Below are 27,460 nucleotides of genomic sequence, written 5' to 3'. Positions count from 1 at the left end.
ACTCCAAACTCTATTAGTATGATAAAAAAAAGGACTTAGATTGGGTTCTTTGGGCAGTTGTCTCTAAGAGGGAACATGCTTTACAGGGATAACTCTCTGCAAGCCACTTCTTGGGAGCTTCTCATGACAGGTCTAACCCAAGGGAGTGATGATAGGCAGGGTAGTCAAGCAGCTGAACAGTTCTGATTGAAACTAAGGCTCCAATGGGTTCTAGGGCTGATCTTGAACTGAAATGGCCTTCAGAATTGTTCCCATACTGAGGCAAGAGAACTGGGTTCCTGTTTGCGTCAATTAGTCATTGGCCCCGGGTGTTCCTCTGTGACAGGCATTACCTCAGTGACAGACTTCTGTGGCCCAAGGCAAGTACATACCTGAGAAGGACACAGCTGTGTGCCATCACCCTTTATTCCCAATAGCTGGAGTTTGGATTCCCGGAAGCCAAGAAAGGGTGTGGTCAGGACGGTTCAGCGTCCTAAGAGTTTTGAGCAAGGAGAGAGACATTGAATTTCTCTAGAGAAGTGACTAGAACCTGGACAAATAAGGAAGAGTATACAAGAACTAATGCCATTAAAAATATTGCTAAGGGCTGGTACCTGCCAGTTAAGGAAATTGAAAAGAATCCAGCCTGTGCCCAGGGGGGAGTGAGGAGAATGAGTAATTTTCTCCTGCTTCCCTCAGAAGTATTAGCAAATGTGCTGAGGCTGTTTTGTCACCTCCATGACTGGGGAAACTACAGAGTGATGAATGCTTGTACATAATGAAGGACTGTACCAAATCAAATATTTAGAATTACTATGATTTAAGGATGATGCTTACTCACCAGGAAATTTTTTTGAAGACGGAAAGGGTGCTATTAATAATGATGTCAAGACAACAGGCAAAACAAGAGCTCTGAGAGTCCACACAGGTAGAGGGGCTAATTGAACTCAAGAGCACAGGGCAGGGTTTGAATTATATCTGGAGTAAGATTTGGAGCCCATGATTGTCACATTCACTTTAAAAATGAGTTGTCATTGTCTTCCTATGGCCTGTGATAATGATTTCTATCTCAATCATGTGGGTAGGATGTTCAATTCTTACATAGATAGGAATTGTTGAGCTAGCAACCTCAAACCTTGTCATAATAAAAGTATTTCCTCAGTCTGGTGATGTTCTAGGGTTTATGTGTCATGGTGCTCGAGAAACTGAGTCACTGTAGGGCATCTTCACTTAACTTCAGGAGGTTGAATGTAATAGGCCTCAGTTGGCTACTCCCAATGTTGTGAGATTAGGTTTAGTCCTACCAGGTGCCTACCTGGTACCATATGGATGTGCTGTTATTGCATTATTGGGAAACCTCCTCTGACTAAATACCTCTTGAAAGCCTGGGGAATTTTAGGATGAAATCAAGGGCTGTCAGAGTAAATAGTCTATAGGTTTATTTTTTATTGTTTTGCAGGGAAGTGATAGAATCCCAAGCCTTAGCCTTATTAGGCAAGTATAGTACTATAGAGATACACCCCTACCTCCAGTTTTAAAGCATTTATATTTAATTTATGAGTCATCTATATTTCATAAAAAATATTTGCAGTAGCATGGCACTCTACGAAATTAGATAAGTCTTGGGTTCTAATTTGTGTGATATGTGTTCCCTTACATGTGCTTTCAAAATGAACTATATATATTTAAAAACAAAACCTAAAAAACCCAACCAATGAAACAAACAAACAAACAAACAAACAAACAAAAATGGGAATGGAACAGAGACTGGGTCAATGGCCAACCAGTAACCAGCTCATCTTGAGACCCATTTCATGGGCAGACATGAGTCTATCATGGCTGTCCTCTTAGAGGCTCCACTCAGCAGCTGACCTAGAGGGATGCAGAGAACCATAGTTAAATAGTAGATGGAGCTTGAGGACTCCTATGAAAGAAAGGGAGGAAGGATTGAGACCTGAAGGGGATAGGGACTCCACAGGAAGATCAAGAGAGTCAACTAACCTGGACCCTTGGGACTCTTAGAGACTGAACCACCAACCAAGAACATACACAGGCTGGACCTAGACCTCTCTGCTCATATGTAGTGGATGTGCATGTTGGTTTTCATGTGGTTTTCATACAACTGGAGCAGGGGATACCTCAAAAGCTGTTGGCTGTCTGTGAGATATGTTTTTCTAGCTGGGCTGCCTTGTTTGGCCTCAGCAGGAGCGGATGAGCCTAGCCCCACGGAAACTTGAGGTGCCAGTGTGGGGGATGATACCCATGCCCTCCCTCTCCTCCCCCTCCTGCCACCCCCCCCCCCCGCTCAGAGGAGGAGGAATGGGAGGAAGGATTATGGGAGGGGGTGACCAGGAAGAGTGTAGTGAGCCTGATGTAAAGTGAAAAAAAAACAAAGCAAAGCAAAGAAACAAAGAAACTGACTCAGGTTGCTGTGCCAGGGAAATGTTAGTGATCCCCAAAAGCACAGACAGGAGCAGATCTGATGCAACTCACAGCAGGGTTTTTATTCTATTCAAGCTAGCTCACCCCCCCCCCAAAAAAAATACACAGCTGTCATGCAGGATGGTTTTGGTGGTGGTGGAGCCCTGAATGTCTATTGGGTAAGATTTTATAGTAAGCAGCAAACTTGTGCTGACTGGAAAGCTACTGTGGCCTTTAACATAATTGACTGGTGCTGGGAGTCATATTATAAACTTAACTTCTGCTCCCCTCTGCATTGCTGATCATTAGGCAGGGGTGGGTTTGTAATGTGGAGATACTTGGTCTTGTTAAAGGTGTAACCTGGAAATGCCGGTCTTAGTCTAAAGACTGGAGCTAGGCTCCGTTTGTGTGTGTGTGTGTGTGTGTGTGTGTGTGTTTGTGTGTGTGGCAACTTGGAAACTAATGCTAGGTACTGGCTTGTTAGTTTTCTTGAGTTCAAACTTAGGTCAGATTCTATAAAATGGGTCTGAACTTAAAGATTTGACATCTCAAGGTCATACAGTATGTAGCATGGGGTAATTCAGAGAACTTCAGTGAATTGCAAGCTTATTTCTATTCACTTGAATTGAGTACTAATTTGATTGGTGGTGAAATACTTCCCTGTCAGATATTAGAGTCTTAAAAATAAAGCACATTAAATGTGTAGAGCATTAGAACAGGATATTTAGATTCCTCAATTTGGGTATGTCTACCACAGAAAGGTATGTTATAAAAAAAACTGCCTATGTTTATTCATGGAAAGTAAGATTTATATGTTGAATGTACAGATTTGAGAAAAATTATATTTTAAAATATATACCAAGTGGTGAATTCTTGCAGACCCTGCTTTACCTAAGATACCAAGGAGAAAAGCTAAAACACGATAGACAAACATTACCTGCCTCCTAGGATGATGTGGTGAAGAGGCAACATCACTTGGGTAGTATTCCTGCCAAAAAATGTGTGCCCTAAATCTAATCCTGAGGACACATCCAGCAAACACAAAACTAGGTCATTCTACAGAGTAACTAGCTTGTGCTTTAAAAGTGTCAAGGTCTTTAAAGACAGAGAAGACAGAGAAGCTGTTCCAGATCAAAGGAGATTAAAGAGACATGACACTTAAATGTCATGAAATTGTGGAGTAGGTCTTAGGCCAAAAACAAAAAAACACAGAACAGTAAAATATATGAACAAAAGTGACATTTGGATATAGGTACTAAAGTCAATAATAACATTATGTGATGTTAAATGTCTTTATTTTAATGAGTGTACTATGGTTATACAATAGACCATCCTAGCTTTTAGAACGTGGATAAGAAGTATTTCAGTATAAATGGGCCCTTTACAAATCAGTTGGTGTGTGTGTGTGTGTGTGTGTGTGTGTGTGTGACCACATCTACCTATCAAAAGAATCATAAAGTAAGTATACAATGTAATTATAAACAAGTGATTCATTTAAATTAAAGGATGCATGAGGGTGTTTGGTACAGTTGTTTCCATTTTTCTTAAGTTTGAACTATTTCAAAATAAAGTTAACAAAAGAGCTAAGTACTTACACAAATGTATATAAAATACTAATGTGTGTATAAAGGCCTTGAGAGTTACTATAGTCGTTTTCTGTACATAAAAACTACTCTCAGAAATCTCAGACTTCCTAGAGTCACAATAGGTATTGTAATTGTTTTGGATTCTCTGGAATGTATCACGTTATCAGTCTGTGCAATAGCAACACCTTGAGATTCATTGGATGAGCTGTGGTTTCCACTCCCATGGTTTTGCTACTGTAGGAAAGCTTTGAATTCTTTCCTCCACTTAATCTGGAAGAAAAATCTTTCCATGTGTGCAAGTGCCTGCCTTTGTATTCATTCCTCCATTAGAGCATTACAAATGCAGGAAATCCCATCACAGTTCCACAGAACACATGCATTCGTCTCGGTGCTTTCCTCCAGACACACATTTTGCTTGCTGGTGCACAACCTGCGCCAGCTTGATCCGCTTTAATTTTTAACTTTATTAATTCTGTCCCCTTCAGCATGTGCAAAGAATAGAATGGAAAGCCCATTGAACTCCTTAGAGTCATCTATACTGTTGTTTCAGACACAGCATAAGGCTGAAGAGTCCTCAGTTATTATGTTAACAGCCAGTCTGAGTATTGTAGAAAAAGCATGTTTGGATAGTGGAGGAGGGATGTATCATTTATTCAAATAGGCTGACTTATCTTGGCATGTGGTTTTCTCTAAATCCTTTCAATGCAGCAGTCATTCCGGTGGTTTCATTATTTTGCACCCCACCCCAAGTTAGCACATGATTCTTAGCAGAGTTGTCACTAGAATATCACTCTTGAGTTGCATCAGTTCTTATTATTTTCAAATCATTGGAATTGGCTGTATCACATGTTTAGTTGCCCATAAGCATTTGACCCCCATTGGGGATCATATCACCCTAAACAAAATAACTTCACTCAAGGAAAGCTCCATTGCTATTCATCTCCTTTTCATCTTCATTGCTAATAGAAGAAGGACAGTGGGACAGAGATTGGAAAGGGAGTCTCAGTGTGGTGGTAGCCATCACCATGTTTGCAGAAACCTCCTCAGACATCATTATGGCCCCTCATCTACCATTCACATATCCAGAGGTCTTGTACAATTAACAATTGATAGATGATGAAACTCTCTTAAAGAGTAAGAGGCCAATTTCAAGTTGGCTTAATACTGGTTATTGCTAAAATGAACTTAGAAAAAAAACAACTTACCTGCCAAGTTACAGTGGTTTGCCTTTGATCCTGCAATTTCATTTGTACTGATGTGGACATTTGTATACAAGTGGAATGATAGAAAAGGACATGTGTAATACTGTTTGCTACTTTCAATGGCAAAGACTGAAAAGCAACATATGCCAAAAGAATGCCCTGAAATAGTTTATACATATTAGAATATTTATGACTTGGAAGGAGAGAATGAGAAAACATTTTACAAACTGAAATGGAAATATCTCAAGGGGGGTGAGAAGATGGCTCAGTGGGTAGAGTGCTTGCCACACAAGCATGGTTACCTGAGTTTAAATCCCCAAACTACATGTAAAACCTGGTGTAGGTATTCCATGCCTGTCAATACAGTTCTCCTATGGTGAGACAAAAGGCAGAAGAATCCCTAGAAGCTTGCAGGACACCCCACCTGGCATCCAAAGTGGTGAAAAGCAAAGAGACCCTGTCTCACATAAGGTGAAAGATGAAGAATGACATACATTGTTGTCTTTGCACAGTCATAATTGCCCCATGGCACCTACACACTGGGATTAACACACAGCACACACATCAAGTACATATATGAGCTCTGGGGTTTGTTTTGTTTTCTTGAGACAGGATCTCACTATGTAGCCTTGGCTGGCCTGAAACTCCTTACATAGATTTGGCTGGTCTTGACTTTAAGGTGATTCTCCTGCCTTTGTCTTTTAAGTGCTGATATTACAGGGTCTGCACCATTGTGCCTGCGTTTTTTAATGTAAATCATTTTTTTAGTGTCTGAAATAATGCCTTTCATCACGATACTGTCATACATACATAACATTATGCCTTGCTCAAATTCCTTCTCATTACCATCATTTATCCATCTTCTCCCCTCAACAGGGCCCTTGCTCCCCCAAATAGTCCCCTTTCTGCTTTTATGTCATTGATACATGTGTAGTTAAATGTAGGTTCCACTTATGTCATCAGATGTGTGCAGAGTATGTATATGTTGCATACATATACAATCTGTATATATTCTTAAGAGGTTTTGAATACATAAATATGCTTTGTTTAGAAATAAAATAAAACAGGGCATGTCTTTGCAGTCCCAGCCATTCCAGAGGCTAAGGCAGGATGGAACATATGAATCTAAGAGGTCAAGGGCACAGAAAGAGAAATGAAGTAATGTAAAAGAAAAAATAAACCACTACAGTCCAACCAACAGGTCTTTTTTTGTAACATAACTGCGTGCTTTATTGAGATACACAGTAAAGCAGTAATATAATACAATAGTAAGGCATATATTTGGTGAAGTCTGATATGTTGTGAAAATGCAGTAAAACTGAAGTTTAAAAAAATAATTAGTAAAGGTTACAGTGTTGGTGTTAAAACACAATCTATTATGATACTCAAGTAAGAATCCAGTACCTGGAGACAATGATGATACATGCCATGTGATGATTATGCTTCAGTTACACTGATTATGATTTACAGTTTAATACTTGGTGATTATAAAGAACATGAAATAATGTCCAAATTATGCTTAAAATCAGCAATAAAGCTCTCAGTTTTTATTCAAATATTTTGACAGATTCACTCCAGAACTAATATCTAAAAGATAAAACGAAAAGATTAAAACCAAACTATGCACTCTATCTACCTTGGATCTTAGAATGAAACTTAAAACTTCTTAGTAAGATGGAAAGGAACCCCTTTGTTTTAAATCTTGGTGAAAACAAACCCTTGGATAAAAAAAATGCCCAGTGCCACATAAAGGAAAGAGAGAGAGAGAGAGAGAGAGAGAGAGAGAGAGAGAGAGAGAGAGAGAGAGAGAAGCAAGACAACCAAATTTCAATTTGTTATCTTAGAGCTTTGGGTTTTCTTTTTGAAAATTATAAACAAAAAAAGGAGACCAGTGTCCACACAACAGACAAGTGGTGAAGTTGTGAAATTAGGTGTGCACAATTACCAGGAACACCCCAAAATCAAAGTGAGGTAGAAATAGCATGAGAAGCTGTGTTTGATGTTAATTACAATTAATAATGGACAAAACCCACTCGCTAGAAGTTAATTACACTTGATGTTAGAGGTAACGGATTTGCGAAATAATAGGACAGTGATTTCTATTGAGAGAATGCTCTTTAAATGCTAAGAGGAATAAATGACATGAGAGGAAGTAAAGCTTTTCCTACCAGTCCTTAGCTTTCTGTTTCAACTTTTCTCCTGGTTCAATGACATGCATTTATTTAGACATTTCAGCCTGTCAAATATTCCAGAGAATTTGGAGAGGCTTTTGCTCTCAAAACTTTCTAACCACTGTGCCTTCTCACTCACAAACCTGTGTGGAGTTACAGGGAAACCAATGCAAAGGAGACAAATGCAGTTCATGGGCTTCTGGATTGATATTCACCAGGGTCACAATGTGATTGGGTTACTTTCTTACCAATAATCCTAAATCTTGCAGCATTTAAAAAAATCATCACATGAGAAAGAAAAACCAAAAAATCTAAAATCTAAAATTCGTCATCATCATCATCAACAACAACAACAACAACAACAACAACAAAACCACCCACTTCAGGTTGAGTTTACGAAGAGGGCAGAACAATTTAGTTGTAATTATAGAGATGTTTATATGTATAGTTGTGAATATTCATCTATTCTTTTACAGAGTTGCTGCTCCACTCATAAGAATTGACTGAGGAGCCACAACCTTTAGCCCCTACCATCTTCCTCCTACTGCCTGGGAGTTAAAAATGTCTTCTGATGTTCAATTGCAGAAACATCATTAAATCTAACCCAGCAGTCGGAAGTTGAATATATCAACCAACAAATTAGTATGATATAGTAAGTCCTGTGTATTCATTCGCATGTTCCTTTAAAAAAATGAAAGCTCTAGCTGTCAGTGGAAAGTTTAAAACTAGAAACATCTGGAGCCCTAGACAATATTTTAGTGTGGTAGTATTCTGGCTTCAGGCTCCAGGGAAAATTCACTCTTGCCCAAGCAGATAAGCCCAGATGACTAGAAGCAATTTATTTCCATTAGGAAGTGGCAAGAACATTTGAAGAAGTAATTTTACATCTATTTATCTATATACCTATAGTATTTATATACTTGTAGACATATAGATGTATAAAATGAAAGCCCATATTCAGCCCCACTCAGTCAACAATTCTCAAAAGAGCAATATGAAGCAGTCATTTGGTGGGGTTCAAGGAAGTCCTATCTTTAATATGCAAGAAAAGAAAAAAACGTCATGAATTCCATATGAATATCACGCTAAAGTAATGCAAAACAATGTGCTGCCTCAGTGTGTGTGTGTGTGTGTATGTGTGTGTGTGTGTGTATCTGTGTCTGTGTATGTGTTTAGGGGTTTTTATAAACAACTTTTTTTTTATAAAGCACACTTTAGTTTACAATCTTTCTTTATAACTGTTATAAATTTTTAAACAACCCAAAATGCGTTCCATATAAAGAAATGGCAAGTTATTTAGCTATCAAGATTTTACATGTTTTCTTTTAACTTTTTTGTACAATTGCATAGACGTGTAAAACCTGCCATTGTTAACAAAACAATAACAGACTTAGAAACTACTGAAATCTACAGTATAGTACCACTACCCTTCACAAAAATATAGATTTTATTTCTTGTAAACTCTTACTGTCTAATCCTCTTTGTTGTATGAATATTATAAAAACCATGCGGGAATCAGGAGTTGTAAAACATTTATTCTGCTCCTTCTTCATCTGTCATGACTGAAACTAAGGACTCCATCGCTCTGCCCAAATCATCTGCCATGTGGAAAAGGCTTCCTACATTGTGTCCTGGAAAACAAAGAGAAAGAAAGAGTTTACAAAGTGTTCAGGTATTGTACCCCTGGTTGCCACCATAGGGAGTCATTACCATTTCAGGAAAAGACAACACAGAAGCTTCATTGAAGGTATACAGAACACAGTCCATTTTTACCCATTTCCAGCAAGAAGCAAAGCCTTGTTAATGAAGCATTGCATGGTGTTAGTATTAGCTTAATACTGGATCAGCATGGTGTCATTTGATGGGGAAAATGTAAATTGATGCATTCATCTTCCTAACACGTCTCTAAGGGACTCCATAGACAGGTACAAGGCTCTTATCACCTAGAAAGATTTGTAATGGATACACCTTTCACACTTTGTTGTATTTACTACAGTGGTATTTATTCTGTTGTATATACTATGCTTTTACTATCAAATCACTATCACCTTCCCTGCCTGCTAAGATCACGATTACCAGCACATTGACCATGACTACCACATAAAATTGTCCTTTATTGGCTGCTTCAAGCCCGTGAAGTATAACCATGCTATGGTGGACATGGCTATTTTCTTTCTGCTTTTACTTGGGCTGAAAAATAAATTCTTGATTTGACCTTTTTGTACACCACTCACATATAAATCAGAAAGCTTCAGAATGAAAACCACTTTATGCTCCAAATTACTCTGCAGCCTAATTATAATATGACCTAAATGTAGTGCAAAGATTTGGAGATCCTGAGAATCCATCTTTGCTTGACTACTAAATGAGGGTTAACTATCAAAATAGCCTTTTCATAATAATATGGCATGACCTGGCATTTATCCTCCAACATGTAATCAAGAGCATATTATATGTGGGTACTTAGCAAAACTAACATCTGGAGTAGAATAATCTGAGATGTACCCTATAGCTCTCTTTTCGGTATATGTCCCATATTTTATGAGTCTTCCTTTAATTCTTAAACCTTGGTAAGTCATTCTCTTTTTCAAGTATTGCTCTTGGAAATGAGATACTTTATTAGGCCATTACTACCTTACCATGTATCAGCTTGACAGAGTCTCATAATTGCTAAAATCCCAATAAAATTTAAAGATAAACCAGAACATGTATTCTGTTTTAATATTTATTTCAAGACATACATATGTTAAACAAAATATGGAAGAATTAGAAGATTCATAGGCAAGCACTTACATAGCAATGATACCAGATCAATTCAAGATGAATTAAATGTGTAATGCCACTGAAGCATTTATATTAAGATGGCTAAGTTTGTAAATCTCTTTGAGTTTTATTACTGCAGAGAACTTCATTGAGAGCTAATTGTGTTTTAAAAAATTACTTTGTAATTTGGTTGAGACTTCAAATATTAAATGTTTAACAGAGCATACATACTATTCATAAAGTGGGCCAATGTTATGGCAGTAAAAACTGAAATCATCATTGGAGAGACAGAGATAGAGATAGAGAGATAGAGAGATAGATAGAGAGATGAGATAAATAGATTTTCATTCAACATAGGAAGGCGAGGTATACTTGTATACGCCTGTAATCCTGGTACTCAGGAAGAGGATGTCAATCAAATTCAAGGGCACCATTGGGTTACACAGTGAGATCCCATCTTTAAAACAACCAACAAATGAAAAATGAAAGCAAAATGACAGAAAGTCATAGTGGGGTCTTTTGTTGTTCTGTGGATCTCAGAAATATACATGTGACATTCAGAGGTTGGAGGGAGTCCCCTGTATCTACTTTTCACTGTACAGCAGCCAGCCCTGGGAAATCTGCACAATTACTCACACTTCAAAGTGGATGGAGTGATTGCAACTTTTGGATTATTTGTGATCTTACCAAAGCCAGTAAGAAATATTCTAATAGACTTGCAGTGAATATGATTCTAACCATATTTTATGATACACGGATACTCTAGAATACTACCCAGTAGCTAGATGATATATTTTGAAGTTTCAAAGACAGTAAACTAAATAAGTGTACTGATCATCTATATCCCCTATAGTCTATATTTCTAGTCTTTAAAATAGAGTTCAGTTATTACCTAGAAGAAACACTGGACTATCTTGAAGTATTAGTTCTAGGGAGTATCTGCTAATCAAAAGTTTGTCAGCAGAAAGAAAGGTTCATTATTATTAATATACTATACACACTAGCATAAAATGTTGGGTTGTATTAACCTGCTTAAGCTGTTCAGTGTTGGTAAGGGTCTTTATGATAATTCTTATGCTATAAAAATTAAGAACTTCTAGAGATGGTTTGCTATATCTATTATATGTATGGTATTACATATTTGGTAATATAATAAATACCCATTTCATTAGAATAATGATTCTAATTTTATGGAAGTTTTATTTGATACAGAAAGCAAGCAAAATAAAATCAAATTCATTATCTTCGACAAAATACTGACCCAAAGCATTAAACCTCAATTCACTGAAGTGGTAAAACAAGGATGTAGGACATAAATTTATATGTATCATGGTTTATATTATCTTCTGTGTAAGGGAGGGTACAGTGAGGTCATTATCTTTACTTGACAAAATCTAAAGATACCATTCAAATATCATACTATAAATGCAAAAGGTCCAAAAGTAGCCAGAATTCAAGCAATAGCAATGGGCTTCAGGCACAGTGTGACACAAAAATATGTCTATAGAAAGTATTAATTTAATCCGCTCTTAAGCAAGGATTATTGAACACAAAGGCACCATGCGCTGAACATTAGGACAGTTTTATGTGTTTCCAAGTTGGCTCTAACTGCAACACATTTAGCCTCATATGCCACCACTGCCTAAGGGAGTTGTTTTCCACAGTGATTGGAATTGAGACTTTCTGGCAAAGATCCAAGACCTCAATAGCAATCTGGCACTCTTTTTTTTTTTTAATACAACTCCCAAATAAATGGTTAGCGTTCAATTGGCCAAAGAAAAGCCAGACAACTACAGTGAAATAGGCTTATCTTTTCCTCTCTGTAATTTCATCTCTGAAAATAAAATATTTGGCCTTAATGTGAGTTTAGGGTGTTTTCATAGCTGTATAATGTCATTATGCCTATGACACTGTGATATCTGGGAGCTCATTTCACTATCCTGCATCTCAGGTAGTAGTCAGTGATTCAATTCAATCTACCAGACGTTAAAAATATTCATGGATAAAACATGTCCAAGGACTCAAAGTTAGGATGCATTTATTTTCCACAAAACAATATTAAAATTTAAGGTGGGCACTTACCATTAAAATCAACCAAGAAGTCTCATAGACTAAGCATATGAGTCAGGAGCATTCAACGCATGACTGATTCAAATTTTCTGAATTTCTCCTTCAAGCTACTATTCCCTCCCTGGAATTCTCTTCCCTCTTTTTGAAAGGACATCAGTGTAGACACACTGAGAACCATGACATTTATTATAATTGCATAGGATTGGCAGAATTTCTAGTATAACTACTTAGGTTTGTTTTAAAGAGATTTATACTATTTTTTAATGTTCTTAACTATGTGTACTTGTGAGAGGTGGTATTTGTAGTTGCCCATGGAGGCTCATTGGGTCCCCTGAAAACGGAGTTACAGGTGGGTTTGAGCCTCTTGATAACAGTATTGGGAACTGAACGTGGGTCCTCTGTAAGAGCACTTAACTGCTGAGCCATTCTCCAGCCCCATGACTATTTGTGTTTAAATGTATTAGTGTCTACTTGTGTATCTCTGTGCTAAGGATGTAGATCAAGAACATTCTATCTGTCCAGCTTATCTCTCAGAACACAGCACATACCATTGGCATCTCTTAGGAGAGCTTGCTTGCCTCCCTCCTTTACATGAAAATCTTGGTTAGGTCAATCTTATTCCACTTGGACTGACACTTAACACTTTGTCAACCAGCTGTCACTTGAGTAGATAATAAGTCAATGTTCAGATAATAGCATAAGATGAAGAAGCAGCTTTCACTGTAAAAGCTCAAAGTATATTCAGTGTTAACACTGCTCATTTCAACCCATTTAAAACATATCAAAACCCCAACATTCATTTTTTAAAATTCAATTGGTTACTATTCTGTTTGGATCCAAATGTCAAATAAAGAGTGAGTCTTCTAAAGGGCATGTTGAGACGATGCAGCGTTTCCAGCACTGAGGCTATTAATTTGACTTTCAAACCAGACTTCCTTGGCTCTGCCACTCTGGACACTTTGCTTACACACTCCATGATTCAGTTACCTTAAGTTTGAAAAACAGAGTTCAGAAGAATACCTACCTCATAGGTTTGTCCTGAAGATTACGTGATAGGAAAATAAATGGCAACTGCCCACAACAGTGCTTGGCACACAATACATGCTCAAACAAATCTTAGCTAAAATGGAAATGAAGGAGTGTAGGAACCAGGAAAAGAGGGGGAAAGCAAAACAAAATAAAAGGAAGTAATCATCTCAGAAGACTAAAACCCAAAGACCTTGGCAGAAAATGCTCAGGTCCTGGAAATGGAAGGAAGCTTTATGACTCATCAATAATGTTCAAGGTGAAGCTTATTTTGAATATTCTGTTTGTGGTACAGATGGCAACAGATTCGAACCTAAGGATTAGAAAGGATTGCCATATTTGTGAGACTCCAGTTCCCCCCACCCCTGTTGTTGTTGTCATGGAGATGACAACAGCAATGAATATTGGAGGAATTCTCATGAGTTGCAGGTAGAGAGGTGGCTTCCATCCTCACATGAAGACAGAATGTGTAATACACACATGCGCGTGCGCACACACACAGTTCTTACACAAAGGCCAGACACAGAAAGCAGGATGAGACAGACAGAAGCCATGGCTGTGAGCCCGAGTCTCACTAACCTCTCTCATTGGCTTTCCAGGGGCATTTCTTCCTTTAATAATAGAGAGAGGAAGAGGCAGATAGATCAGAAAGGAAAAATAAGACATGCATAAATATACAGTTTTATACAAATTTGCTTCTTTTTCCAAACAGATATTGAAGTGACAATTCATTTACTCCCTTAGAGAAAAAAAAAGAAACAGGAAATCCCACAGACACATCTAGTCAAATAACCTTTACATACACTTAAAATCAGTGTAAACAGATAACAGGACCCAAAAGACATCATTTGTAGTATCCATAAATTTCACACATTAAACTGGATGAAAATCACACAGAATAGGAATTTGACAAATGGGACCATTGTTTTCAAGGGTGACTATAATAGAATCTCAAGCTTGGCATTCAACAGTCCCATAATCTCTTTTCTTTTGACTTGACAATCCATGTATTAAAACATCAAAAGTTGTTGATTGTGTATCAAAGCAGAACCCACAAAGGACATGGACTCTATACTCTAGGGAATAGTTTGTTCTATCTTCTAGAAGATATGTCCTGATGGGGACAGTTTGTCAGCAGCAGAAAGGGAAGAGAGGATGGCTTAAGTTCCACTAAATGGGCCAACAACAGGATGAGATCAAAGAATAACCCTTCAACCTCTTCCTTTTAATTCAGTATTGAAAACTGTGTGTTGAGAATCGGTGGCTAGAGCCTGTTCTTGTTTTATAGAACCCAGTGCCTACATATAAACCTATGTTTTGAGAACAAAAGCTGGTAAGAAAATATCCCATGATAATATTCATAATTGGACATCCCATTTCATGTTGTCTCCAGGCTGTGCAAAAGCCTTTTGATTTTTAGCTATGGGAGAATTTTTTGCAGTCTTACATGAAGTTTCCCTATTTTGAGCAGATAAAACCAACAGCTGTGAAAGATCCTATCCAACATTATCTTTCTCCCCAACTCACCACGCTCCCATTCTCAGTGGCTCTACAACTAAACCTCTCCAATTCGAAAAGCACTACTCTAGAGTGTAGATAGGGAGCTGGAAACGGAACCTTTAACCACTCACATTTAAGGCTTCATACTTGTGATGCACATGTAAAGGTTTTTCCAAGGGGAACTTCTCTTCCTTCTTTTTTTCCTTCTGAATTTTACCAAAGAGGTCAGAGATTTAAAGGTTGTAGTAACTGAAATTTGGCCACATAAAACTATGCATTCAAGTTGTTCCTCAAGCCAGGGACAAGACAGAAAATATGCCTATGAGTTCCTCAGTAGTGTGTATTACCAGAAGCAAACTCACACAGAGGATAGGGAGAGGGGCATGAACATCATTTCACACTTCGTTGCTCAAATAAAACCTAGTACAAATTACTTACTCTTTCTTTTGGACTCTCTGCCAAGATTTTTCTTTTGAAAACTGAATCTTTATCATTCAGACCTCTATTGTCTGGCAGCAGAATCAATTCTCTTCTATGGCTATGGACTTATGAAGGATAGGGCCCACATCTCTGCCACCACTCTGTTCTCAGCCTTATGTACTCTACCTAAAATGCTATCAGTGCTGATGAAACTGAATCAATCGTGATTGTCATTTTGAAATACCTGGGAAGAAGACTGGCTTGCCAGCAGTTTTATGGGGCATTTTATTGATTGCTAGAAAGTAATGTTGGAGGGCCCAGCTCAGTGTGGATGGTACTATCCCTGGGCAGGGGAGCCCAAGGTATATAAGAATAGTAGGTGAATGTGAGCTTGAAAGAAAGCCATTAACCAATTTTCTTTTATGGTCTCTGCTTCAGTTCCTGTCTCTAGATTTCTGTGTTAGCATTCACTGATAATAGACTATAAAGTGTAAAATAAAGTTGCTTTTGGTTAGTGTTTTATCGCATGAACAGAGAACCAAGTAGAATATAATTGTATCGGTGAAGACATGGTCAAGAGTCTTCTGTGTTATAAGTAATCTGGATATGAGTCCTACCTCTACAGTGGTTCTCAACCTTCTTAATGCTGCAACCCCTTAATACAGTTCCTCCTGTTGTGGAGACCCCAACCACAAAAGTATTTTGTTATTACTTCATAACTGTAACTTTGCTACTTTTATAAATCATAATGTCAATATATGATATGCAGGATATCTGATATGTAACCTCTGTGAAAGGATCCTTTGACCCCAAAAGGGTTTGCTACTCATAGGTTGAAAACTGCTGCTTTAGAGGTTAGATTCCAAAGGCTAACAGTTCTTTGGTTTATTTTTAGACTTCAGAACGTTAGCAAGGGCAGAGTTGTGAGAAATCTATATGATTTACTTTCAAAATTTTATTGTGACCAAGGTTATAGATATTTATTAATTCTATATTAAGCTATATACAGGTCATTTTCAGCGGGTTATTGCTGAAAATGATGCAGTAATAGGTATTTGATCTGTCCTCTGTACTTTTTCAGAAGTCACAGTGTATGGAACCCTAATATCTTTCTGAATTTTCTTTTGACACTTAGTTATCTATAGGCTCACAAATAGTCTACAAAAGAAAAGGCCCCTTTTTCTCAAGGTAGAAATCGACGTTTTTCTACTGTACTAAAGATAGTTCCTCACTGACAAAATACAAATTACTTGGTTGCAACATTTTAAAATGCAAGTATCCACTTGAAGATTTTATTTCATAAATATGTCCTTTAGAATGTTTCCATAGATCTTCAGTTAGGGTTTCTTTCTGGCAATGTGGTATGTTATCAGGAAATGAATCAAGAGAAAAGGGAGCTGTGCTGGGCATGCCTAGGTATAAATCAGAAGCTTGGTTGGGTCTGGGGAAGTCTAGTTTCCTGATGCAACAAGAATTTGAGATTATTGACTGGAACTCATAGTTTCAGAGAAAGAATTGGGAAAAATTATTGTCTTCTAGGTGCCTTCAGCTTTCTTAGCTCACTAGTGGTTTAAGCAAAAGCTAAAGGTTAGGATTTTAGGTTGATAATCATTTTGGGGTTTCTATTTTACTACTACTCAAACATGATTTAAATGGGTGTACTTTCCTGAACGTGAAGGCTTTCTGGTGTACAGATACAAACGCACAAAATGATGCCTCTCAACAGCTTTGCTGAGCTGGAAAGCTAAGCTGCCATGTAGCTTGCAGGTGTGCACATGTAAGGAGTCTGAATGGACACAAGATAAAAGTACAAAGCAAGGCTGACCAAACTTTCTCTGCAAAGGACCAGGTAGTAAATACTTTCAGATTTATCAGCCACATAGTCACTGTAGCAACTACTAAACTCGGTGACTACTACTCTGCTTTTAGAGAAACCATGAATTCTATACAAATGAATGGATGTGACTATGTTGCAATAACCTTGATTCCTACAAACAGTAGTGGGCCCGATAGGGCTCAAATTTTCTAGATTGTAGGTCTCCAGTACAAATGGATAATTTAGCATACCCTTTGTGAATGTGTATATTAAGCTTCTGCCTGACTTTTAAAAAATTGTATTTTATTTTATGTGCTTGGGTATTTTGCCTGTATGTATGTCTCTGTATTACATGCATGCCTGGTGCCTGCAGAGTACAGAATAGGGCATAGGATACCCCTGAAACTGGCATTACAGAAGATTGTGAGTCACCATATAGGTGATGGGAATCAAACCAAAATTCTCTGGAAAAGAAGTCAATGTTCTTAACTGCCGAGCTATTCCTCCAGACCTTGCCCACCTTTTTGTTTGTTAGCTTTTTAATGCTAGGGATTGAACACAGTCCCTTGTTAAGGCTAAGCATGTGCTTCAGCAATGACCTCCATCTTCTATTTTGTTTTACCTTTTATTTCTTGCCCATAAAATAGCCATAAAAGAAAGTTTCAATATTAAAAAATAGCAGGTTTAAAAAAAGCTGTTTGTGAGGTTGGTTATTTTGGGGCATTTGGCAGAGTGCATATGAGCTTATTTAGGTGATGGTGGTATAAAAAGACAAAAAGATACCATGGGCTTTTAGTGATAATATTCTGTGGAATAGATCAATATGCATGAAATATCAGAAGTAGAAGAAATCCTCAAATAGGAGTATTTTCTTGATTGTCTTATGCACTGAGATTGTCTTATATGATATTATTTATTAATCTCTATAAGGGAGCACTTCATTTTAGAAAGTCCAATGCCATATCACCAAGAAAGCACCTCTTTTATTAATGTGCATACTTGTACATAGAAATCGACATTGGAACACCACTAAATGATCAGAGACACATGAAAAAAGTGCTTAAGGTGCTTAATATTAAATGATATGTATCTCTTATTCTACTCATGTAGTGTTTCTATGCAATAATGGTAAGTGTTTTAGGGTAGGCAATGTCTACTATGCTATAATTCAATGTTTATAAATACTTAAAGAGGGGCAGATTATGGATAGATAAACAGATCATACAGAAACCGGCTAATGTACACTGAACACTCAATTACGAACAACTAACTATAACTAAAGAGTAATGAGGAAAGATAAAATCACAGACTTAAATGTGCACACATGCACACTTTGGGTGTGCTGCAGTCTATATTGCCTAATATTCAGAATAGAGATGGCCATGGCTTCGCACTAAGTGGAAAAGCATGCTGTATTTATTAATCTCAATAACAGCTGAGCAAAACCATTTAGATAATATCAGAGGCCCAATTTAACCTGCTGAACAGCTATGAAAAAGAAACCTAACTTCTGTGTGCTTCTACGCACTCTGGAAATGAAAGGTAAAGTTTAGATACCTGGTCCAGGTTTAGGGGGAGCACAGATGTTGTAAATTCAAGGCATACAGTAACACATTTTATCTGTTTATTTTCTAAATTTATGACAGTTTTAATTTATTTCTACAATAAAGCTTTTCCTTTGTTGGAAATTAATGCTGGGTAAAACAAACCACGAGGTGGTATTTAATAACACATTTCCACTAAATGTCAGACCTCTGGCTCTGACATCTGTTTTGAGTTACTGAAACAGTTGTCTGAAATATCTGTATCAACCAAGGAACATGGACAGATGAGTCAGAGGAAGACTATCAAGTCCTGTAAGACATTAATTAGCTCAGTTTTGACAGAAACTTGCATGGTTAAAAAAAAGTGAATTTTTAAAAGATATATACATGGAGAAGGAAAACTGAGACAAGATAGATAAGAAAACTTTGTAACACTGGATCCTAAAGTTATTTTGCCAGGTTGTAACCAATATTTTATTCCTGAATAAATTAGACAGAAACAGCAGACATTACATGTAGTATAAAAAGTACTGCTTCAGAAAAATGCTGTTTCTGATATTTGTATGTATATGTGAATATAAACATGTTTTGTAAAACTGCTTTGAGTAAATATTATGTATATGTATATAAACACATATGCAATATACATATTTAAGTATCCCAGTTTGTGATAAAACACGTATAGTAAATAGTTAAACCAGATGGATGGTCACTGTTCTGAATAGCGAAGACTGTTGGATGACTTATAAAGGTCTTTGATTTTGGAGTCTTTAATCCCAAGAGTAAGGTCCTCTGGAACTTCTCCTTAATATAAACCTAACATATGTACCAAATGGTAAGCTCTTTCTATTTACACAGACAAAGGGAACACAAGCACAAGTTTAGACACACACACACACACACACACACACACACACACACACGAGAGAGAGAGAGAGAGAGAGAGAGAGAGAGAGAGAGAGAGAGAGAGATTGAGAGAGAGCTTTTCAGATTATATTTTTAGTTACAAATAAACTATTCTAAACAAATTGGGTCCTATAATAATGTCCAAGTTAGAGGGAAGCAAACAAACAAAAAAACCAAGGTTGTAGCATCATAGAAAACACAGTTAAAGGGCTGAGGAGACAGTTCAATGGGCACAGTGCTTGCTGAATGATGCTGAATTTGGGTTCCCAGCAGCCATATAAAAGCTAGGTATAGCAGTGTGCATCTATAACCCCAGTGCTGGGAGAAGCAGGGTAGATAGCTGGACCCAGGTAGCTCACTTGCCCCTAGTCTAGCTGAAATGACAAGCCTAGGTTCAGCAAAAGAACCTGGTCTCAAAACATAAGATGCAAAGAGATAGAGGAAGACATCTGAGGCCAGATGCTGGCCTCCAGGTACAGGCATAGACATATTCATACATCATACACACACACACACACACACACACACACACACTCACAAACAAACATGCACCTGTATGCACACACATCTAGTCAAATACTCTGAGACTTTAGCTATTTACTGTCTTGCATTATAGAATCTTGTTTGCTTTTCTGGAATGAGTTAATTTTCTCAAGCCACCAGACTATGATTAGGTTAAAAAAAAATTAGTTTCTTCTATATCAGAGCACTCAAATCAGCACTTAGGGGGATCATTGTCTTCATTAAGTACTAATTTAATAACATTATCCAGGTGGCCTGAACAGAGTTTCCCAAGGTCCCAAACCAGCAAAACAATACTAAAACTAGTAAAATGACACAATAGCCCTATGAACTTCAAACATTACAAAGAGTAGGGAAGCTATACTCCTAATGTCTTGGGAAGCTCCTTCTACACCTAGTCTACATGCAAGGACTCTAGAAGTGAAGTGCGGCTAGTCAGCGTAAAGGATTTCATTTTCAAGCTCATCAGAGTGGAGCTGGGCAGGAGTTGTGTGGCTGTCCCTTCTCTGTTACATTCCTGTTAGATGTGGAAGAGATATCCAGCCTACAACCAGAGTAGCCTTAAAACTGTCACAGAGCAGGGAAATGGGCCAGCAGTTCACAAAGATGGGAGGAAACACATCTATGACCATTAAGAAACAGGGAAGGGGCTATCAAATGTATGGTAGATGCCAAAAGCCCTGACATCTCTAACTACCATGCAACCTTGAAGAAGAAACTTCAATGCAAGTCTAAGTTTCCTTCCTAAGAAGCAGAATGCTTCAAGGATTCACTCATGGAAAATATATCTTCACTATAGAAAGTGTATTATTGCCCCATGCTGGTAACCACTAGGTCTTCGAAAGCTAAGAACTTGTTCTCCCTGTGCATTTCTAATACTCACTCTGCTACACAGTGGACGCTAGTAGAATCTGGAAAAACAAAGTGATAATAGCAAAAGGGGAAACATTTTATTTTCTACCAAGCTTGTCCATGGTCTTCCCACTCTAAATAATGACATCTCAGAAGAAGAGATATCTAATAGAGTTAGGATGAGGATGGGGCAAGGAGTTAGTGCAAGACAGGTAAGAGTTTTATCTGCTAAAAATCAATCAGTGGTGTTCAGCATTGACAAGATGGTTGGTACAGGCATTTAAAATTAGCTTCCCTGATGGTTCCTTAGCAACATTCTACCAGAACATTATTGCTTTTCATGTGCACTACACAACCTTCACTCACACATCGAATAGCTAGGAAATGGCCATTGTTAACTGACACTGAACAAAAAGATAGGGAAAACACACTACTCAAACTCACCCTCAAACTCACCCTCCTCATTGTCCTTATGGATATGAGCATAATCCTCCGATTTTCCATCACCCTTCCTTTCTAGGTTACCCACTAGGGGAGCTAATCACTGGCCATGGAGCTTTCTGCCTACTCCATTTTGCTTCTTTGTGCTTTCCTTCTATCAGCTCACAGGGGACCTTAATTTTTTATTAATAGATTGACGGGGGGCAGGGGGAGGTTAAGTGACTGTATCAGATAATAATATCAAGAGCAATAAAATATCTCTTTGGATGAAGCAAGATGTTTGTGGCTCATACAGGCCTGCAGGAAAAGTCTGTGTGCTAAAGTCGTGCTTTTGTATGTATAATGTACAAGGTCAATGTGATAAAGAAAAAGAATGCTTTTTTTTTTTTTTGCAAGGAAGTAAAAGGCCGATAACCTTACCTATGGAGATCTAATTATTTCAATATTAAAATGATAGGATATGATACAATTTTCAAGCACAAAGGGCATCAGATTGCAAGGCAGAATCCCCACCACGACCACTTGCTAGGCATTTTCTGGGCCTCCCTGTGGCATACTATAGCCTTACATCCCTGACACACGGAGCACACAGCACTAATTTTCTCATCTGTGAAAGTCACATAATAACTGCTCTGAAATAAAAGGCACCACATAATTAGCTCCCCAACCAACATGTGAACCAAGTAATACACTTTAGAAGTACAAAGGGAAGTCTTACTTCTAGAAACAATTTGATCACACAGGTATTTGAACTCAAAATACACAAAGCCAGAAATCTCTACTAAAAATAAAATCTTACCATGAACCCAAATTGGCATTCTGTCAGTACATGCTGGCTTCTAATAGACAATAACACATCAATTAGAATGGAAGGGAATGGTGAGATCTGAGTCCCTTGTAGATACAGGTCCTTACCTCTTGAACTAGGGAAGGAGTTGTTGAGTTGCTCCATCACTTCTTCTAACCCTGTGCTTGTGTCCTGAGGAGGACTCAGAAGATCTTCCTCACCTGAGTGAAAGAGAAACAAGGATGAGCCATCACATTTCTGCCAAATACAGACACAAGAAAGGGCCACAAGAACATTTTACAAACCATTGTATGTTCATTTTATTTACTCATGGATATCATAACAAAAACCTTCTCAAGCAATTCCTCAAGTGTCATAATTAGGGACTACATCCTTAATGTGTGGAAATCAACATGGTAATTGACCTGTGTTATTATTCTTGGGGACAAAAACTTGTGTTCATACTCAGGAGTTAATATAAAGTCAACAAAACGTCTTTTCTGGAAGCTGATTAACAAATGTGAGACTTTTCTTTGAGACAAAACAATTATTATCACACACTTGCAGTGTGTTTCCTCAGCACACAAGAAAAACAAGAACATGGCAGACTGAATTTACTCCATAAAGGTAATAAGAGACAGGAGGAACTGGGGGTTTTCAGTCTTTCACATTTAACAATAACAACATCAAAAACAAAAACACAACTAAAGTACCATTAAAGTCAAATGTAATAAAAAAAATAAACCATGTACATGAACTAACAAATACTAACATTGGTATTGTAAGGATCATAGACAGAATGCTGAGGAATTTACTTTTTGTTACTTGGAATTACATTATCATCTTTGAATTGGGAATTTGTAGATAGTGTGAGCATTGGTGTCTCTCCTCACCCAATATTTTGAGTCAAGGGAGATTTTATCTGGGGCAAACCAAACTAATGAATTCTGAAGGTTCTTTGAAAGTTGTTTTTCATACTAATTAAACTCCTAACCATGAAATAACTTCATTCTAAGCTCTGTGTGTTAAGTGCATTGTTACTTTGAAAGCAAGACCTTGTTCAAGCAAGTCAGAAATAATGAACGGGATTAAGGACAAGCTCATGTTCACATGTGACTAGGAAATGACTAGGGAAGTAGTGATTAAATGATTTACATATTCTTTTCATTTCCGTTGGTCTATGCCATGCTTGGATTTTCAGTTAAGATTCTAATCCTGCATTTATTCCTGCATTTTCAAGCTTGTTTTTAGAGCACAAGCAGAAAGATTCATTGCTAAGACAAATCATATTCTAGGACGTGAGTCTGCATGTTGTTCCTACAATGGAGGGTTAAGAAGCTGGGCTGGATAAAAAGCCTGAGTCTGTGAGTCTCATGCCAGGGCAAATCTCATTGAAATCCTAAGCACAGAAAAACACTGTGAAGAATGAAGTTCACAAAAAAGCAAGAGACTAGATTCATCTTCCTTCATCTCTTCTCTCAACATGCATGCACACATAAGTGAACACATAGACACATACATACACACATTTTCAGGTTTTGTCTTCAGAAGAGAAAAAAAGTGGCATTTAGTATTTCTAGTTTATTTATTCTTAATAAATTTAAGTTAAACACCTACTATCATAGAAAGAATGATATATTACCAGAAGAGACACAACCCTGACCAATTGCAGAGCCAATTACATATTTTTGTTCCATTTCTGATACAAATTTTTATTGAACTGGGAAACATGAGGCATTTTTAATGACAGCAAGACCATGTTCCTGACAGTACATCTTACAGATTAAATCAGAACCAGCGGAAACACTCAGCATCATGTCAATATATCTGACAGTTTAATTAAATCATACCTAAGTTCTTGGAATTTCATTGTAAGACCCAGGTACAGTTCAGTGATGTGACTGGCAGTACTGTTCCTGAATGACTTCAGGGATTAAACTGTAAAGTATAAGCTAATGATGTCAGCTAAGTTCCTCTTTACAGGTAAGCTATCCCCTGTCTCAAAAAGGAGTATCTAAATTCAAATGCAAAATTGGCTTGTTTTCATAGCTTTTGTGACAGTGATAATTGTACCCATTAAAACATTTTTGGGGGTGTTGGTGTTTGAATGCAGAGAGCTATGCATCTCTGATTTGAAAATTTTGTGGTTATTTGCAATAACTGTCACTGGTCCTCAACACATAAGAATAGGATTTAAGGATTTAGAAATGCTAATTACCACAACCTGATCACTATCACTGCATGTTATATATGTGAACTGAATTATAATATGGGACCCCATAAATAATAGTAAATACAAATCAAGTTTGAAGTAAAGGTCAAAAAATATATAACGATATACTTTGTTTCAATTTGCCAGCCCAGTAAGATAGCAAAATTTACTGTTTGCCTAATAATACACTATGTAACTATAATATAAAAGACAACCCAGAATGTTCTAATTATAATAGCCACAATCATGCCAAGCTTGCTAACTACTATTTTTTCTTCATTTAGTTCATCTTCTCATGAACATGCCTAAAAAATTCTTTTTTGAGTTATTAACAATATTCTCTGGCTTTATTTGAAACTAAGGTTTACAAATGACTGTATCTAGAAAAAATTATTTTCTTTTTAAACATGGAACTGTGCCTTAGCAAATTATTTTTTTTCTTACAAAAGGGAAGCATGTGAACACACATGATTACTATGACATGACTAGTTAGTGAATACATCTGCAGCACTGACCCACTTCGGAAGTGAGTTGTTTTTCAAAACTGATCTAAAGAGAGGGATTCTATGACATCAAATCTTTCTCCTATCTTCTTCTGTTTAAAACTATTAGGATATAATTTAATTAACCTATAACTTATATTGTTCTACATTCTTTAAAAAAAAGAATATGCCCACTATTTGGGGGAGTGATTGGGACAATTTTTGTCTTCATACCATTATATTATGCCTTGTCTTCCTTGATTCTCTCTAGTTTTTCAATAAAAAACCACTAGGAATTATCTAATACTGTATATTTAGGTCCAACTATGTTTTCATAGCCTAACTGAAAACAGTTGCTATATGTTATGTATGTGCTGTTGATTATCAGTTAGTCAGCTTTAAACTATGATAAAAGATACTCATACTAAAATATCTCAAAGATACAGATTTCTCCTCTGTCTACACAAAAATATTTTGTGCTTGGGGCTGGAGAAATGGATTGGCAGTTAAAAGGAATGACTGCTCTTCCTGAAGACCCAGGTCTGGTTCCTAGCACACAAATGGTGGCTTTACAAGTGTCCAAGTGTTGGTAACTCCAGTTCCAGGAAACCGAACATCCTGTTTTGGCCTCTGAAGATAGAAGACATGCATATAGTACTGGTTTGAATAAAAATGGCCCCCATAGGCTCAAAGGGAGTGGCACCATTAGGAGGTGTAGCCCTGTTGGAGGAAATGTGTTACTGGGGGAGCTTTGAGCTTTCAGAAGATTAAGCCATGCCCAGTGGCTCTGTCTTTCTGCTGCCTATGGACCCAGATGTAGAACTCCCAGCTACCTCTCCAGCACCATGTCTGCCTGCATGCTGCTGTACTTCCAACCATTATGATAATGGACTAACCTCTGAACCTGTAAGCCAGCCCCAGTGAAATATTTCCTTTATAAAGGTTGTTAGTATTCTGTCTAAACTCCACCTCCACAGTTATCTGGCAACAGCCAGGTATATGCTCCTGCCCACAGTTACCTGGCAACAGCCAGGTAGGCCTGCCCACTATAAAAGGGTCTGCTTGCCCCCTCCTCTCTCTCTCTTGCTTGCTTGCTCTCTAGCCTCTCCCTGTCCCCTCGCCCCTCCTCCTTCCCTTCCCTTCCCCCTCTCTCCAAGTGGTCATGGCTGGCCTCTACTCCTCTACCTATCACCTCTCTGCTCTCCTCCTCCTCCTCCTCCTCCTCCTCCTCCTCCTCCTCCTCCTCCTCCTCCTCTTCTTCCCTCCCTCCCTCCCTCACTCCCTCCCTCCCTCCCTCCCTCTACTATCCTCCTGGCTCCCCTCTCCATGCCCTGGATAAACTCTATTCTATACTATACTGTCATGTGGCTGGTCCCTCAGGGTGAAGAGATGCCTCAGCATAGGCCGGCTGAGACATCCCCTTCCCCCATACCTCTCCACACACCCACAGAACATACTCTTTATCTCTTTATCCTTTTATAAACACATCAATGGTGCTTCCTCACAGCAAAATAGAGCCTAAGAGAATGGTGCACAAATATACATGCAGGCAAGACACACACAGAGAAAATTAAAAACACGTTTTTGTGCTGGATATACAAAAGAGTAAAGTCACCAAGCACTTGACTGCAGGTTTGTTGCCCTGAGAGTAATTAATTGAAACAGAAAAAAGATCAAGAAATTAGAACTGTTTTTAAGGAGTTTAAGTTCTATAGTATTCTATAAAGAGAGAAGAAATACAAATAATTGTTTCATATGTTGTTCCAGGAAGGGGAACAGCATTTGAAATATAAATAAATAAAATAATCAATAAAAAGTACCTGCAAGTAATTATGTATAATATAGAATATAATTACAGGATATAATAATGCAAGTCAAAACTATATAGTGTACGATGAATTTAAAAGGAAGATCCATTTTGTGCCAAAAGGATAATCTATTTCAGCTTAGGAAAAACATTGCTTCCACATTAAAGAATTCGGAATTGATTTGGTGGGCAAATCAGGTCTTAGATCAGAAATAGAATGAAAAGGGTCTGCATAGCTGCAAAGTAACTAGAAACACCGGGGAGTTGGCTTTGAAAGAGGGAGGCCAAAGAAGAGAAACCAATCAAGACAGTATGCATATATGTTCAGGTAGTAGATGACAAAGAGCTGAGTTGGGGGCAGAAACAGCTGACATGAAGAGTTCAACTTTTTTTTCATAACAGGAATCAAAAACAGTCTTATCTTTATGACTGGTGGAAAAATACAATGACGGAAAGATGCAAAAAGGAAAACAGGTGGGAAATTGTCAAAGACATTTCAAAAAACACTGATGGATGAAGTCTGGGCCAGAACTCTCAACATAGAACAATCAGCATAGTAGAAGCCTCAACTGAAGTTCTCTCTTCCATTTTATGTCAGGTTGATAGATAGAGCTGAACATGATATTCTCCGATTATCTTTCTTTTTTTGACACTTAAAATAAGGACAGTTTATTTTTTATAAAATTAATACATTAATTTTAAAAGGGGAAAGTAAACTTCAAATTACCAAAGTACTCTAATTTGAAAAACCAAACAAACTCAAGAAAATCTTGCCATTTAAGAGCCAGGAGGAAGTTCTTATCTAAAATAGATTGGGCTATGGGCTTGTCTGTGAGGATGATTTTGCTTCCTACAATGATGGTTTTTGATTGGGATATGTAGGCCAAATAAACTCTTTCCTCTAAAAGAAAGAAAGAAAGAAAGAAAGAAAGAAAGAAAGAAAGAAAGAAAGA

At 37.6% G+C, this 27,460-nt stretch overlaps 1 protein-coding gene across 8 annotated transcripts in view; it reads right to left on the bottom strand.

Annotated features, from left to right (window-relative positions):
• Positions 1-6,390: 6,390 nt before the first annotated feature.
• The window catches only part of Dmd (dystrophin), a 1,212,244-nt gene continuing 1,191,174 nt past the window's right edge, over positions 6,391-27,460 (bottom strand). For 5 of the 8 annotated variants that reach the window (XM_028765041.1, XM_028765042.1, XM_028765043.1 and 2 more), the window contains 2 exons: positions 22,135-22,227; positions 6,391-8,990 (listed from right to left, as the gene is read on the bottom strand). In XM_028765041.1, coding sequence (XP_028620874.1) covers positions 8,893-8,990; positions 22,135-22,227 — 191 coding nt within the window. In that variant the 3' untranslated portion in view covers positions 6,391-8,892. Of the gene's footprint in view, positions 8,991-13,797; positions 13,830-22,134; positions 22,228-27,460 lie in introns of all 8 variants that reach the window. The other 3 variants (XM_028765040.1, XM_028765046.1, XM_028765047.1) reach the window with 1 other exon arrangement.

Source organism: Grammomys surdaster, unplaced genomic scaffold, assembly GCF_004785775.1.
Source record: "Grammomys surdaster isolate TR1022 unplaced genomic scaffold, NIH_TR_1.0 148, whole genome shotgun sequence".
NCBI classification, from domain to species: Eukaryota; Metazoa; Chordata; class Mammalia; order Rodentia; family Muridae; genus Grammomys; species Grammomys surdaster.
This window is presented reverse-complemented; position numbering and strand designations above follow the sequence as displayed.